The sequence below is a fragment of the Haemorhous mexicanus genome, chromosome 7, assembly GCF_027477595.1.
Source record: "Haemorhous mexicanus isolate bHaeMex1 chromosome 7, bHaeMex1.pri, whole genome shotgun sequence".
Classification (NCBI taxonomy): domain Eukaryota; kingdom Metazoa; phylum Chordata; class Aves; order Passeriformes; family Fringillidae; genus Haemorhous; species Haemorhous mexicanus.
The window spans coordinates 35,926,944-35,943,791 of NC_082347.1; the positions used below are offsets into that span (position 1 = coordinate 35,926,944).

A 16,848-nucleotide genomic window follows, 5' to 3' on the forward strand; every position below is an offset into this window, starting at 1 on the left:
GTACTGCCTCCAGACCTCTGCCAACACAAAGAACACAGGGAGAAAATCATCTGAGGAAGGATGCTGGAATGTTGCTTGTGGGAAAAAAACCACATTTAGATACAACTCCTGCATACATCAAGCAGAACAAGGAACTTCTCTGCTGGATTCTGCTCTATTTATAGCTAATTTCCTTCAGCTCCACTCATTTTGAAGAGTCAATCCAGGCAAAGTATTGGTGGGGAGGCACAGGCTGAGAAAACAGATCCGTTATGATGGTCACAAGATGAAGAATAAACCTTCTGAGCAATCCATTCCCTGCAGTGCTTCAGCTGCAGCCCTGTGGGTGTTACCAGGTGCCTGCAGGGTGTTGGTGTGTGAGAAGCACCCTGCAGCACTGAGGCTGCTCTCTGGACTGCAAAGGAAGAGGATGTGTTCAGTCTGGTGTCTGCTCTTATCAGCTGCCGGCAGGCGGAAGGTGCAGAGATTACTCCTCAAAGGGAAGGAAATACTCCTTGTTGCCCTTAGGAAAGGGAGAGTCACCTTTCTAACTCCTCAGATTGCTGCAGTTGAACAAACCCTGGCAGTCACAGCTCTATCTCACCACTCCCTGCTTTGAAACCATCCCTGACCTTGGAACTGCTGGAGCACTCCACTGCCTCTGTTCCAGCACATCCAGGTCCTGCTCACACATCTCTCCAGCCAATTCCTTTTTCCCTTATGCTGCAGTAAAGTGGAAAAATTATAAGAAAAGGCCTCATAGTATCAGGCCTGCTCTGTTAGCCTGTCATTTCTTCTAAGGGAAGCTAGCACATGTTAAAGCAATCCTGGTGTGAGCAGTTTGTTAGCATTACAATCCATCCCTGGGTGAAAAACCAACTAGCACCTGTATAAACTGTTTTTACACTGTTAGAAAAATGAAAACTATCTCTCACAACCAACCTTTCCTGCACGTACACACCAGGGGTTTGAGTGACCAATCAATGCAGAATAACAACTTCTTATTAACCAATGAAAGTAATTGGCAAGAAAATGACTAACCAATTGGAGTCACACATGAGGTCTGTAAAACTGCATAAAAATGAGTTACATGAATAAAGAATGAGCTTTATTCCACCATGAAGAAAATGGAGTCCATGTGATTTATTCCCATATCCTGACACTCAGTCTGGCATCGTCCTCCTTGGGTGTCTTGGCTCTGCTGCATACACAATACTCCCAGAGTAAGCTGAGATTTATTTTTCATTTCTCCATGTCTGTGTCAGCTCACCTGTGGACACTGACAGAAGGATCATAGTGGCTGCAATCTGCCAAATTCTTAATTTTTTTGCCATCACCATGGCCTCATCCAGTAACTTCTGTTCTGGACACAAGGCCAGAGCTCCTGGGATATGGCAACAAGTAAACCTTTCCCTAGTATAACAATCCCTGAAAAATTAGAAAACAGATATTACTTTAAAATCATAGCCAGCACCTAATCAATTGTATGTTAACTAAAGACAATACAGAATTTCTTGGTCTGCAGAAAAATGTTTGCAGTTAACTGACTCAATATATGGCATAAGGATGGCACAAGACAGTTTTTGCTGTAAGAAATTGATCTTTGCTTCTGTGAACTGCACAGGCTCACATTCAAGTCTCTAACTTGAAGGAAAAAAGCACAATACCTTATTGTGATTCTGCATTGATTCCACCAGAAAATTGCTTTTGATTGTTAGAACACAGAAGGCATGAATGAGAACTAATAGAATGAAATTTATTCCTAAAAAAAATGAAGTACAAGACTGTCGACAACCAGGCTTGAATTCCAGTCACACAAAGCATCTGCACTTCTCACTAATTTATCCAGGCTGCATCTCTTGAAAACCAAGCAGTTCTTGCACTGAGTAAAGGAATTCTGAATCCATTGTCCCTCAGCCAGAGAGCTGGACACTGCTGTCAGGGAGGCCCTTTTAAAAGATGTTTTATTACATAGCTATTCACATGAATACAAAATCTGCAAATTTCAGTAGGGACTTAGGTGATTTCGTAGAACCAACAACTTACACGAAATGCCTTCTATCAAGAAGGGGCTGTAGCTTTAAATCTAACCACACTCCTATGAGAAAGCCTTAAGATTTAGAAAAGTCCAGTTCAAGGACCAAGTTCTGAATGCACACACATGAAACTCCACTGGAGTCTTCAGCAGTGTGGTAGAACACCGAAAGCAAAATTTGCTTCTTAATGTGTCTCTGAAGACTGTAATTATATTTCCCATTGTACTAGTAACATTAATTGAATGTTTAGCTGAAATCAAGTTCATTACAAGTTAAATACAGTACCTAGCCTATTAGGATGGTGTTTATAATTATAGTCATAAAGCACTTGTAAAACACCTTCATTGCAGCAAATAGGTGCAAGTTGGGTGTAGTGGCTGCTAAAGCCTCTCAGTTCACTCTCTGCATCTTTGCAGCATCATGGACCAAGGTCACCTGTGCCACTGAATCACCTCCAGAGCCTGTGCCAACACTGCTGAATTTCAGAGGGACACGGCCTACAGCTGTTAGCAGAAAAATGCAATTCTGCACAAACTGCTATGCAAAGGTTTCTGCAGTGCAGCTGGACCTTACTCAACATCCCTAGTTCTACAGAGGCACATTCTCATGCTAATATACCTGGTTATTGGCCAGCTTATTGGCCTGATAATGCATTTTTAACAATAAAGCAGCTTTTAATAATACAAGACCTAAGAGATTACACCTCTCTTTGATATATCAGATTTTGTATTTCATTTTCTGGCTCTCTGAGAACATCATTACAGAAAATACCTGATCTGCTTTTGGTATCAAAGTCTGCCTGAACTCCAACAAACACCTTTCTCAGAGAGTACACCAGTTTTGCTGGAAGCTGAGTCATGAGCAACAGTGAAGTTCCACCTTGGGCACACAAGTGAACTAAAGCCATACAGATGGCTGGTGTCACTTCTGCTCGGTTACACACATTAAAGGGCACCCAAATTCAAGCATAACCACTTGGCCTTCCTCACTATCATAACAAATTAGGTTTCTTTTTATAGACATTTTCATAAGAATAATAGCACCCAAAAAGAGAAATTAGTTTCAAGGTATTTTATTTGACATGATTGAAGACACAAGAACACTCAAGATACAATCCAGACAAGTTGTGAACAGCTCCAAGTATCAGTGAAATCTGAATTTATCTTGCACAGAGGTGAACAAGACCACAATGGTTGGTTTTATAATATAGTTTAAGACTATTTCAAGCAGGTGAGTACTGAGACATTATGCCCAACAACTTTGATACTATTCATCCGCTTAAGCCACTTCATATCATAAATATGCAGCTTATCTTGGCTATTAAATCTCTGCAATATATAATTAGCCTTCTCATAATAATGCATTAAAACTCCTGTATATGAATATTGGTATACTCATACCACTGAAAACTGTCCTAACCACCACTGCACATTTATCATATTCTAGCACAATTAATCATTCCATCACAATTAGCTGCTAAACTTCAGCTAATGCAGTAACTTGGGCCCAAACTTGCAAATTGCTGCTTAGAGCAAAACTCCTGCCAAGACCTTCTGCTTTCCCTATGGATAGCTGGCCTTGTTGTCTTTCTAACACTAAGCTGCACAATGTCATCTGAAACCTCTACCAAAAAAATGCTCTGCAGGGCAAGGTCCTGCAAAAGTATCACAACTACAATTCTAAAAATGCCTCATTTCCTAGTAAATTTCAGATAAATTTTACAACCTAACATCCTTTATCGAAATGGGCATCCACATGCCTCTTAAAATGTAAAGTTGTTTAATTGGGTTATTGTCTACAGACCACAGCATAATATTCTACTTAACAATTCTAACTCCTTAGAGAGACAAGCTAATTTTCCATTCTTAAAGAGGGCAACAAGGACAGCTGGGAGTTTGTTCAGTAGTTCAGTGCTCTGCAAAGATAAGCTTGATAGTGCTCTCACCAGACTGAAGGAGGAAGTGCAAAAATATGTAAACCACGTTTTACAGTTACAGGGATTTCAGCAACAAGCCCCTGCCTGGATCCAGATGGGATCTTACAGATGGTGAATCAGAAAGGGCAGAGAATTGCTGCTGTGCAGGGAACTGTGCTTCAGAAGAGCTGCAGAAACCACCTGTAGCTTTCCCTGCAGACAGGCTGGAAACAGCAAAAAACTCATGGGCCACCTGATCGTGCAGATCACCACCTCTTCACAGGGGGGGACAGGGGGTGGCAGCCATTTATTAAAGCAAATCCTGTGTTAAGGCCACTGAAAACAAATCTGTGCAGAACTGGACAGATTCAGCTTAATACAGCATGCAGACAGCAAAGCCTATTTTTCTGTAAGAATTTTGTTTTTTGGCAGGTGGAAGTGGTAGACAGGGACTGTGTCTTACCTGCAGCTACAATACAAGAGTGTTGCCTGGCTTTGGGAGGTAGTTTTTCATTTGTTGTTGTTGTTGTTTTTTAAACTAGCGAAGATCCTTATTAAAAACCCAAAACCTAGTGAAGAAGCTGTATACCCAGATTTTACAATCTGATTTTTGGTTTTACAGGAGGATTCATCCATTATTATGAAGAATTGCTGGAGATGGAATGGTCACCATCTGAAACAAAGAAATGAAAACCCCAGCAACAGACTATTGCATTTGTGTGATGTGCTTAGCTGGTATGACTTGCATTGCAGGAAGAATGTTGTATTCTCTGACACACCAACATTTCTTTCCTATTATTAGAAGATCAGCCTTTTACATTTCATATCTTACCATCTTCAAAAGCCTATAATTACAGAAGCTGATTGAGAAACTGTGTTATTTAAAATTAACAGCTGAATGAAATCAACAGAGGCAAAGTGCATTTTTATACAAGAAAATAGCACTGTAGAAAGAAAGAGTCTGTACAATATTTAAATATTGTATATACATAAAATTATATTGTTCATAACTCATCTTAAAGTTTCTCTTGTTTGTAAACCATGGAAAGCAGCACACACAAAAAAAAATCCCAGTATTTAGCTTTTAAAGCATTTAGCAGGCAGCAGGAAATCGACTGCTAGCAAGCACACTTTGTAATTATAGAAAGTATCCAGCAGGATACTGTGACTAGCATTCTCCATAGTCCTTTATTTATTTATTTTAAAGCTGAATGCAGAACACATTTCCCATTAAATCAGGGAATTCTGCAGGAGACACAGAAAACTCAATGACAAAATGCAGTGGATCAGTTGTCCAGCCCTCTACTGTGGCAAAACTCCAGGATAAACACAGAAAGTTTAAGTGCAGGATTGGAACATAAATTAATGAAATAACTGATAAAGCTTTAATCTCCCAAAAGTGTCAGTAATGGATTTAACTCATGCTCAACTTTTTAGAAAGGAAGGTTTAGATTAATAATTAACACTGGAACACTTTGAAAATGTAATGAATTCCAGCAGGTAATCAGGCAGCTCTGTATAAACGCACTGGAAAGTGTCAGCATTTTAGGGTGATTCTACTGGTTGGTACCACTCTGCTAATGTGGAGTGGAATTAGGAATTGAATCTGAAGTTATCAGTTCATGACAGATGCAGAATGTAGGTTTCAGAAGTTTTCTTCCTGTAGCATTTTGCAAAATAAAAACTATTTCAGTTGCAAAAGAAATCTGCCAGGCGAGCATGCTTAAGGAAACATTTTCACAAAGTTCTTATTTAGAAAACAAGATGCTACCGTGGCCATCAGTGCATTTCTCCTGCATCAAGAGCTCTGTGCTCACTGCCAGGGAAGCAATACTTTATTTAATGCTATTTGTGGCTTCATTCTATTAGCTTCTGCCTTCCACTTCATTGGCCATTCAACTCAACCCAGCAATATATTTTACTGAATTAAAATGTTTGCTACAAAAAAATGTATTATGGTATTTTAGATCTGAATGTTTTGTCTCTTGTGAATTGTTTAAATGTTTCTGGACAGCCATTATCTAGCTGTGCTTCCAAATCTTAACACAGGAATGAATAATAAAAAAAAAATACAATCACCTGGGGAAGTGCTTGATAAGGCAGATGGGTCAGAGGGATGTTGACAGGCTGGAGAAATGTGCAGACAGGAACCTCATGAAGTTCAGCAAAGGCAAGTGCAGAGTCCTGAAGCTGGGCAGGAAGGAGCCCATGCACCAGGAGAAGCTGTCTGGGAGCAGTCTGGCAGCACAACTCCACCCTGGCATGGTGGCAGACAGACACTGAGCGAGGCTGAGAAAGAGCCAGCAGCGTGGCCCTGCCATGGAGAGTGCCACCAGCCTCTGGGCTGCACTGGGAACAGCACTGCCAGCAGGTCCAGGAAAGGGACCATTCCCTGATTCAGCCCTGCTGAGACCATGTCTGAGTGCCAGGGCCAGCTCTGTGCTTCCCAGGACAGAGAGACACGGACACACAGCTCTGAGACCAGCAAAGGGCTGTGAAGGGGAGAAGGGACTGGGGGATCTTTCATGTGAGGAGAGGCTGCGAGAGCTGGGGCTGCTGGACTCAGGGAGGCTCAGGGGGTGCTAAGAATGCCTGAGAGCAGACAGGAAAAAGGATGGAGCCAGACTTCTCAGAGGTATCCAGTGAAGGAGCAAGAAAGAGGCAACACGCACAAATTTAAACTCAAGAAATTCCTTTCAAGCCTAAGAAAAAACTTTTGCAGTGAGGGTTGTCAAATAAGTTGCCTGGAGTTTAGGGATCTTCATTTTGGAGACCATAAAATTGGAAAAAGAAACTTGTTCTGACTTCTACTGCTTAGAATGGAGAGGTTTTATCAGATAGTCAGTGGATGTCCCCTTCAAGCTCAGTAACTCTGTGATTCTGTGGTTTCAGATGGAAACTAATAAAAATCAGTTTAGAAGACCCAAAAGAGAAATAGGTTTGTTCTTAATACTATTTTCTGAAGTAAAATGAGGGTAATGCTAGCTAATTAATCTGACAGCTTGTTCTGAGAGCTCTGACACCAAAGGCCTTGTTTTCAAACTGGAGCAATCAATATCAGGCCCCCAAAACATATATGTATTTCCTAAATATAATTTTAAGGATTTCTGGGGATTTTCTTTACTCAGAATTTAAGTAATTTAGATCCTATTTCTCTGAGTCTTTAATTTTCAGCACTTTAAATTCTGAAAGCACTGGGCAAAATCAAAAGAATACAATAAAACTACTGATTTGTTCCCATTGCCAGAGGATGGTGCTGTTTAAACAGATATCCCACACAGATACACCCCCCCCTACAACAGCCACGTGGGTTAGTGAGTTTTTCTCAGGAGGAAGAGGAAGAAGAACAAGGCAAAGAGATTACAACTTGGTGTTTTTTTAACTAACCTTCAGGACCCAACAATAATCAGTGTTTATTTTATAAAGGTAGATCTTTAAGCATGCGTGGGTAACTTGGGAACTTTTACTACCTCTGGAACTTTTGCTCCCAAAACTTTTTAAATGCAGTCCTTGGTCACCAAAGGACACAAACACAACACACCCCACCTTACTAGCTGTTCTCATGTAGCCTGCTGAAATTCAAGGCGATGACATGACAGACAGAAGTCAAAAAACGGAACAGTAGAAGATCAGTCTCACAAACAGGCTGCGGCAGGGGAAAGGGCCGTCAGTAATTTAAGAAATCAATACCAACTTTGACACTTTTAGAGGTCGCAACATCAACAGCCATGGCTTTGATCTCAGTGTCCCCAAACTGCATCAGCGTTTTGATCTCGCGCCGGCTGGGCACGGAGGCGTCAGTCCCCGTGAGATCCAAGCGCAGCGTGCCGCACTTCTTCACGCCGGGCTCGCTGATGAAGCTGACGTTGTCCTGCTCCGAGCTGTAGATATTGATCACTATGACTAACTGAGAAGGCTTGGCAGGTGTGTAACTGCGGCTCACAGTCTCTCCCAGGGCTACAGACTGGTCGGCTGAGATGAATTTGTCAAAGACGTCGGTGCACCAGCGCGTGCCGTCCTTGACCAGGAGCTTCTCCGGGGGATGCTTGCCCTCCACGAAGCGATTGAGCACCCCCACGCCGTAGGTCAGCGGGGAGCGCCGCACCTTGATGACAGCAGGGTCGAGGCCAAAGAGAACAGCTCCTTTGAGGATGGTCAGCCCCACATCCTGGGGAATGATGACCCGGCACCTGGAGCCAAAAGCGCTCTGCACGGCTTGCTGGAGCAAGGGGGATTCAGCGAAGCCGCCCACCAGGAACAGGAACTTCACATTGGTCACCTCTGGCTTATCAAACACCTCGCCTGAACAGAAACAGAGAGCATCCAATAAAATCCACTTTGACAAGGCAAGGCAAGTGAAAATGGCAATGTCTGAGCGTACTGAGTGTTCCATGCATGTGATCTGAAACTGCCACGTCTGTGCCCACACTGCCACCCCCTCAGCATGCACCAGTCCCACTTCTGTTATCTCTAGAGTATTTCAGTATGAATTCACTCACCTCAAACCAAACAACATTTTTGAAATTGGCATTTAAAACCGACCCTTAATTGCATTCCAGATAAATCACTCCATTCCAAATTCACTTATTATTTCTGATCCCAGCAGAAGCACAATAAATACCACCTGCAAAATAATCCCTCTTTACACTTTTACAGATTTTCCTTCTTAGCTTAAACCTACATCTACTTTCAATAAAACCATCTACTTTCAAGAAACCAGTTATAGGCTCACTTATAGTTCAAACAAGTGAGTTACCTGTCACAACTGCTGCAGTCCTAGGTGTCTCCCTCTCTGCTCACATATAAACTGCTCTGTATTTGTTGTCTTATTAAATTCTGAAATTTAGCTAATAATCCCTCACATGTGATGAGCAAAGCTGTATATTTCTTCCAAACAGTGCTATAAGACATGTAAAAAGCACACTTTTCTCACCACGAACATTATATTCTACTTAATACTAATTTCATCTTCTGCTAGGAAGACCTTAAATAGTAATTCCCAATAAACACATGTCACTTTCCATTACTGGACAAATAAATTCATTGCTGCTTAAGCCATGCCTGGAAGTACTTTTACCATGATGCATCATTTACTATTTGTGCTTTAGAGATGTCAGTGATGGTCATGAACAAATGTGACCTTCCACTAGGGAGGAACAAATTGGAGGTCTTAATAGCTGGAATAGTCAGAAATGAACTACGACTCTGGCATAATGTAGTTGTTGCCTGAACCAGGAAAAAGGAAGGCAGGATCTGGGTTTCTCAGTGGACGTCAGCCCTCTGAACGCTTGCAGCTCTGAAAGCATGGAGTAATTGGAGCTTAGGCAGTAACAGAACTGAATCACACTCAGTAACCAGCACTAGAGCTAGGCAGGAGTATGTGCTCAGGACACATCCCTTACTTTTATTGTTTTCCTAGCTGATTTGTAGAGAGCTGCAAGTTTCAGAACTGAATTCCTTGTCAACAACTGGTGCATACCAGTTGTTACAGGGTTGAAATGGGTAAGCAAAGTTTCAGTTTGGGCTCAGCCAGGAAGTGGAACCACACCCAGATACGTACTCAGGTGCTGAACGATCTGGTCAATGGTAGGCTTGAAAAGAGCATTCATTGCATCTGGGCTCATCCTCAGCATTCCCTGGGAGGACCACTTCACAAAGTCCACACTGCAAAGGAACAGTGAAAAAGAACATGAAAGCATTGCAGCTGAGCTGGGAAACAACCAGCATTAAACAAATTAATGAATTTACAGAATCTGCGTGCATTTTCCTTGGAACAAAGTGCCCCACCTCACCCTAGCCCCATACCAACTGCAGTAATGTAAAACTCGAAGGGAGAATTATTATTTTGGCTTGTCTAATTGTTGTTTTCTTTGCCTGATTGCCTTCTGCAGCATTAGCAATGCTCAACTGCTCTCTGAAACAGCTGGCAGTCAATGCAGTGCTCGCTCATCTGAAACAGCACTGATTCATCCCCAGAAGGGCAACATTTAGATTATAGCAGTGGCAGGCCAAAGCCACTGGAAACACACAAGGAAAACAAGCAAGTTGGGAAGCCTCAGGAGGCAGAAGAGAGAATTGCATTTTTAATGAGGCATAACATTTATTAAGTGAACACAGGCATTATGCTATTCTACCACTGATACACATCTGTATAGCTCAGTAATCTCCCTTATATTCATGCACATTAAATGTTAACCTTTACACTCCTTCTATCCTGTAATCCAACTGATTTCATTTCATTTAAAGGGAGCATTTATCATTTCCTCTAAGAGTCACCATTAAGACTACTAATAAAAAGGAGATGGCCTTGTGAAAGTGAGGATTTCCAGAAATTTTTAATGACTTCAGAACCTCAGTTTCATTTAGAAAGAAACTTTTAGCTGGATTCCAAGTCACTTAAGCTTCCAGCACATTTACCAATAACTTCTGAAAGAGATGCAGGAGTTCCAGCCTGCATATTACATTCAACATTGGCTAGTTTAAAAAATTAAGGTACTAAATACTAGATCTTCCCCTCTCAGATCCCAATCATTCTGTCCCAGATTCACAGGTTCTCTTGTTCATTCTCATTAAACTCCAGGTTTTCTGTAATATGTAACTTCAAGAAATGCAAAATGCCCATTTCTACTTTCTGCTCACTTCCTTTTCTACAGCAGCCCACAATCTTGTCACTTGAGTGACTTCTTGATACTGAAAATCATTAATTAAGATCTCTGGAGGGGATTATATCTCCCTGCCTATCAAGCAAATTATCAAACTTGCTAAATACTATAAGAAGAAAAAGCCAGCTATCACTTCAAAAGCTGAATGCTTCCCCTTACAGAGCTTTATGCAGTAGTGTATGTTTTCTCCAGTGATCTGATACTGTTAATAACTTCCCTCAATTACACATCTCACAATCTTGGATTTTCTTCCAGGATCCAGGCTGCTAAAAATTAAGGTTCTAGGCAACAAATTCTGCGTTTGATCCGACATTCCTAATTAACATGCAAGAGACTCTCAGTATACAGTCAAAGAAAGTGATGCAGTGGTGGCCTAAGAGAAAAGAAAGCAATACCTGAAAGGTACGAGTCTTGTACAAAAAAGCTTTTGCAAGAAATGGATGAGAACTTGCACCAGATGCAACCCCACTTTCTCATCCTTGCACTACACTTCTATGCTACTCCCTTTCAGTCCTAATGTAATAGGATATTTTAATTATTTGTCTTTGCTACCAGGAGTTAATCCTGCATCCGTGTGCTTGTCTACTCACTTGCTTTTCCTCAAGGCATGCTCTACACTGTGACCTCGGAACTTCTTGTAGTAGTCAATGAAGGAGAAGGGCAGGGTGATGTTCAGGGGGTTGGTCCTGTCGGGAGCTGCCGCCCGCTTGCGGGACTCAAAGGCGATCATCAGATCCACCCAGGCCGCAGGGCGCTTGATTTTAAACTGCTCAATGAAATCTTCCCCAAAGATTTTACACAGCAGCTTCTCGAACTCGTAGTCCACACCTAGAGAACCGTATGGCCCACCTGTAGCACAGACAAAACACAGCTTTAATATTCTGCATATTCTTTAATATTCCTATGACATTTTGAGTCGACCAGATGCACATCAGAACAACACTCTGAGGACTGCCATAGGAGAAGGTTCACAAAAAGAGGATCTTTGCTAAATGTGACAGTTGGTCCAACACACATGATCTTACTTTTGCCTCACTGTTATTCCTGTATCATTGTAGCCACTCAAACACTACCACTATAAATGAGTGATTCAGCCAACCAGCAGCTGGGTTAGTGTAGAAACAGGTGATCCCCCAGGCAGGGAATAACCTGCTTCAACTCCATGATTCAGAATGCTGAACAACTGCTTTAATAAAGCTATACTATATTACACTAATACTATATTAAAACTATACTGAAGAGACACTATACTATACCATACAAAAGAAACTAAAGAAAAACCTGTGACTGTCTGACACAGCCAGGAAACAGCTTTGACCCAACGGGCCAAGGAAACAAAACAATCTTCACCAGTGTCCAATAACCATATCACTTTCAGTAAACAATCTCCATAAGGCTTTCCACAGGTGCAAAACAAGAAGAGCAGTGAATAGAGATAAGAATTGTCTTTTCTTCTCTGAGGTTTCTCACTGCCTTTCCCAGGAAAAATCCTGGGAGAGAGAATTATGTCTCTCTCTATTCAGAGAATGTGAATGCCACACTGGGTTATACTAATGTGTGCTGATCTCATTTCAGGAAGAACTGTCAGTAAAATGCAATAAAGGCACACATTTCCTTTACTGACAAGCCAAAACATTACATAAATATGTAATACACAATCTAATTACATAAAGCAAGCAGTGGAAGTGATATTACCTGTTGCTTTGTAGAGCTCCTTCAGATGTCCTTCAGGGAGCCTGATCTGATGGACAGTCATGTCCACCGTGCCTCCTCCACTGTCAACCACGATGTACCGATCACCTGGAATGCCAAGGGGACAGGCCAGGGCCATTTACACCACTGTGAGCACACCAGCCCACTGCACTGAGACCTCCTGAGGGCACCAGATAAGGGGGATAAGGGCCTACAGACAGCCAGCAATGGCCATGCTGAAGACCTGGTATTTGCTAGTAATTACAACACGATGATTGATAACAAATATCGAAGTCAGATGTCAAAAGCTATTAAAGTAGCACAGCTGAAAAGTGGGACTGCTCATGCTGCTGGTGTACACCATAGTGGGCTACCAAATATTATACCGTATTTACAAAGCCTGTTCAGGGGAAAACATTCCAGTTGCATGGCTTCCCACCATCTCATTAATAAATGTTATTATGCTGGAGCATACAGAATTGCAATTCAGCACTTGTAACTAAGAGCAGCAAATGAACTTGTGTTTTTTTCCTTTTCCCCTTTATAACCACTGTGAGAACAATGCAGTGCACAGCACCTTTGTGGGAAACACAATATTTGCCTGCAATACAAAACCAGTGAGAGCAAAGTTTGCTGAAGAAAGGACAGTACCTTCCTCCAGCTCAGACCAGATCTCTCCTATGACATTTTCCACCATGAAGGTCCGGCTCTGCCGGTTCCGGCGCACGTGCTCCTTCCCTAGTGATTGACAGAAAAACAAGTTACTGAGTCTAAAACAGCATGAAGAAATAGAATCAAAAACTAGAGGAAACAAGTGCAAGCAGGCTGACAGATCTGTATGTATCCCTTCTTAGCAAATGCACAAAAATTACTGCATTGGGAGCAGGAACCTTAGAATGTCATTCCTATAAAGAAGGAAAAATAGTTTACAGCCACCCTGATCTTCCTTGATACTGTTATATATACTTATTTGTCTTTTAATCTACATGAATTACCTAATAGAAATAATGCAAACTAATTATATACAGTAACAATCTAATGATAAGAAAGCTATAAACAGGTCTGACTTGCAGTTTTTCAATACACTGGCTCGCAAAGCGTGTGCTGGCAGCAGGGCGGGGGGCTGGCAGCCAGCTGTGCTCACAGCAGCCTCCACCACCAGCAGGTGGCAGCCCCAGCCCACGCCCAGACAACCCCCCCACCACCCGGGATGGGAGAACATTCCCACATTTCCAAAAGCCACTGCTCATTTTGAGTGCTCATTTTGAGGCAAATACGCCTCCCCAGCCTCTCAGGATGTCAGTCTAGCCCAAAACAAGCAGCCAGAAACACTGCTGCTCAGATTATTCAGAATTAATCTTAAGGACAAGTAAGAATTGGAATTAATCTTACGGACACAGTGATCAACAGGGCTGACCCTCAGAGTATTTAAAATATACACCAATTAAAAATTAAGTGTAATCTTTCAAGACTATTGTAACAACCCATTAACTGTCAAGACTTAACTGCTACTTAGACATTTAAAAGATGCAGAGCAGTCTGTCAAGAGAAAGCAGAGTAGTGAGAACCTCTGCTATTTATGCCTCTAAATCAACTTCCATAACTGAATGATCAAAAAAACCCCTACATTCCTTGTGTTATCATCACTCACCTTCAGAGGCACTTCATAAAACACTACAAGAGAGGCAGCCTGTCATGAGTAGAAATTCTTTCTGAAAATACCAGCATGCAAATCACAGAATGCACTTTGCTTCCTATTTCTGTAGTGCCTGTCATCAGAAAATAGAGCATCAGCTCCACTTGCTCCTGCACCCCCCCAAGAAGACTCCACGACGCAGAGAAGCTGCCCCAGCCCCAGTTCAGGGACTGGGCAGCACAGGGAGAGCTCAGATGAAGAATTCCATGGCAGAACAAGCACTAGGTCCAAGTGAGGGCCTGTCAAGCTCACAGAAATCAATGGCAATCCTTTCATTCCCTCCTGTGGGCCAGAAGTGAACACAAGAGCCAGTCTCTAACTACAGCTGAAGCAAGCTTATCCTTGCTACTACGAGCAATGAAATTTCTGTTTTGACTTCACAGCAATAATATGGTCCTTGGAGTGCTTCTCTCTGTTTATATTTAAAGGGTTTTTCTCCTTAATCTGTTCTCAGCTTGTCTTGGGTGCTTGCCATGCCTTTATGAAATTTTAATTCCAACCCCAAATTAATTCACTCCAAACTTTGTTTTCATTAATTTTGACATGAAACCTTTCTCATCCCCAAGAGCTTTTTACCATACAAAGTCAAGAATGAGAGTGGTACCCCCACCCAAGAAAAAGCCCATTAGCAGAAATCCATGATCTGCCAGATTCTGCCCAACTTCAAAACCTTTACCAGATGAACTCCTTTATTATTTTCCCAGAAGCAAATCCCTGTGTTGTCTGAAAGTGAGTTAATGTAAAATCACATGGAACTGGAACAGTTCAGGGCACGACTGAGGGGGACAGAAGCCAAAGGGCCCTGAAGGGACAGAATCCAGAAAACAGATTGTGTCCTGTACTCTGTGTGGGCCTCCAAACACTGAACACATCTGACAAGTGCTGGCTGGGAGAGCCATGGATTTGAGAAAATGATGTAGTCAGTCTGCCTAACTAAAAAAAACAATGCTCTGCTAAGTGCAGGAATAGCTCTACTAGCTTAACCTCCCACTTGCCTCTACTGTTTTGACCTAGCAAATGTGATAAAATACAGACTCTTCTAAAAAACTCCTTCTAGGATAGACTGTCACACTACCATCAGTATCAGGGCAACTGTTGCAATTCACAGAGATATAGAGAAATATGCACATTAAGCATCTATCAAATCTTACTGCTGCAGACCATTTTCCTTTTTTTTTTTCCCTCTTTTTGCCTCCATTTTCAGTAGGCTGCCTAGCTCAAAAAACTCTGGTGATGAAGGATCTTCTGTCAAGTGACTTACAGTGCTCCAACCTCTGTCCTTCAAATCCCTTCAAATCCCTTCTAACAGTGACAGTAGCAACAGATCCCAGCTCAATAAATCAGAAGTGCATTATCCAGTTGCTCTTCAACATGCAGAAAAATTCATTGCTACATTCCAATGCCATGTGTTCCACCGAGGGTTGAAAGTCATTAATGATATTTCATAAAGATGACATCAAAAAGCATCTGCCAATACTTGGGAACACCTCAGACTAATTGTTTCATGGCAGATCCAGTTATTTAGCACTGCCTCAATAATGCAGATCATCAAACACATAATTGCTTCCAACAAATTAAATGAAAAAAAAAATGATCCAGCATGAAGTACTAACTTAAATTAAGGCAGAAAAATACTGTTGTGAAAATACTAAAAGACTCCCACAACATCCAGATAAAGGCAAGACAAAGAAGCTACCTGCATGCTAAAATTCAAGTGTATATTAGGAAGAAATTGTTCCCTGTGAGGGTGGTGAGAGAAGCTGTGGCTGCCCCATCCCTGGAAGTGTCCAAGGCCAGGTTGGACAGGGCTTGGAGCAACCTGGTCTAGTGGAAAGTGTCCCTGTCCAAGGCAGAGGGTTGGAACTAGATAATTTTTGAGTTTCTTTCCAACCCAAATCATTCTGTGATGTCTGCTGGGTCAACATATAAACAAGTCTGACTATGGTAAGCAGCAAAACAGTTTTTAAAACCAACTGGTGCCAGCCTGAAACATTTCAAGGGAACAAAGACAACAAGAAAAGGTGAGAAACCAGCCCTGGGGGACAAAGCAATGAGAATCTGCAAAGTGAATGAACACAAGTACCCTGTGTAAATCCAGTTCCAATAGTGTCACTCGGGCTGTAGCCATTGACAGGTGCCCTACTACTCAGGTCTATCATCTGGTGCAGGCGCAGCTTTCGGCAGTAGATAGAGGCAGCCTCGGGCTCCAGGGCAATGATCAACTGCTCGGGGTTTTCAGGAGATGCCATTCCTGCCTGTGAGAGAGAAGGGATCAGAGAAGTGGGGTGGGGAACCCTGCAGCCCAGCAGCCCCTCTCAGCACAAGGCTGCCCCCAGCCCGTGGGCTCGGCTGGCTCGCCCCGCAGAGCTCACCCCAGCAAGGAGCTGCTGCCAGGGGAAAGGTCTGCATCTGGGAATTGTCCTGCCCACACTGCACAGCACAACTCCACAGGCTGTAACAGGGAGGATTGCATGCACTTACCATGCTAAGTGTCTAACCGAGCACTTGTGTACATGACAGGTGGAGAAACGAAGGAAATCGGTTTGAAACCTGTAATAATTGGCCTAAAACCTGAACTCAGTTCTAATTAACCTGTCAATCTGCCAGCTAACAGGGGCCCCAGCCTCCTTTCAGCCTCCTTTTGCCTCTCCTCGCCACAACAATATTTTAAGTATGTCTTTATGTCCCAGATATTCACAGTCCTTGCCAAAATGAGGTTCCTGCACTGTTTAACTCTATAGGAATATACAATACACTTTGCCAGTAATGCATCTTCTGTCTTACAACCAACATTTTCTATTTCAAATCCATTACTTTAAAGTACATTTGCTTTTATAACATCTTCAAAATGCTCAGTATATTCTAGGA

The 16,848-nt window shown here is 42.2% G+C and overlaps 1 protein-coding gene across 1 annotated transcript in view; it reads right to left on the reverse strand.

Annotated features, from left to right (window-relative positions):
- Window positions 1–3,071: 3,071 nt before the first annotated feature.
- The window catches only part of HSPA12A (heat shock protein family A (Hsp70) member 12A), a 53,090-nt gene continuing 39,313 nt past the window's right edge, over window positions 3,072–16,848 (reverse strand). The window contains exons 8-13 of the mRNA XM_059852029.1: window positions 16,064–16,235; window positions 12,936–13,022; window positions 12,288–12,392; window positions 11,183–11,441; window positions 9,491–9,594; window positions 3,072–8,232 (exon numbers count right to left, since the gene is read on the reverse strand). Coding sequence (XP_059708012.1) covers window positions 7,598–8,232; window positions 9,491–9,594; window positions 11,183–11,441; window positions 12,288–12,392; window positions 12,936–13,022; window positions 16,064–16,235 — 1,362 coding nt within the window. The 3' untranslated portion in view covers window positions 3,072–7,597. The remainder of the gene's footprint in view (window positions 8,233–9,490; window positions 9,595–11,182; window positions 11,442–12,287; window positions 12,393–12,935; window positions 13,023–16,063; window positions 16,236–16,848) is intronic.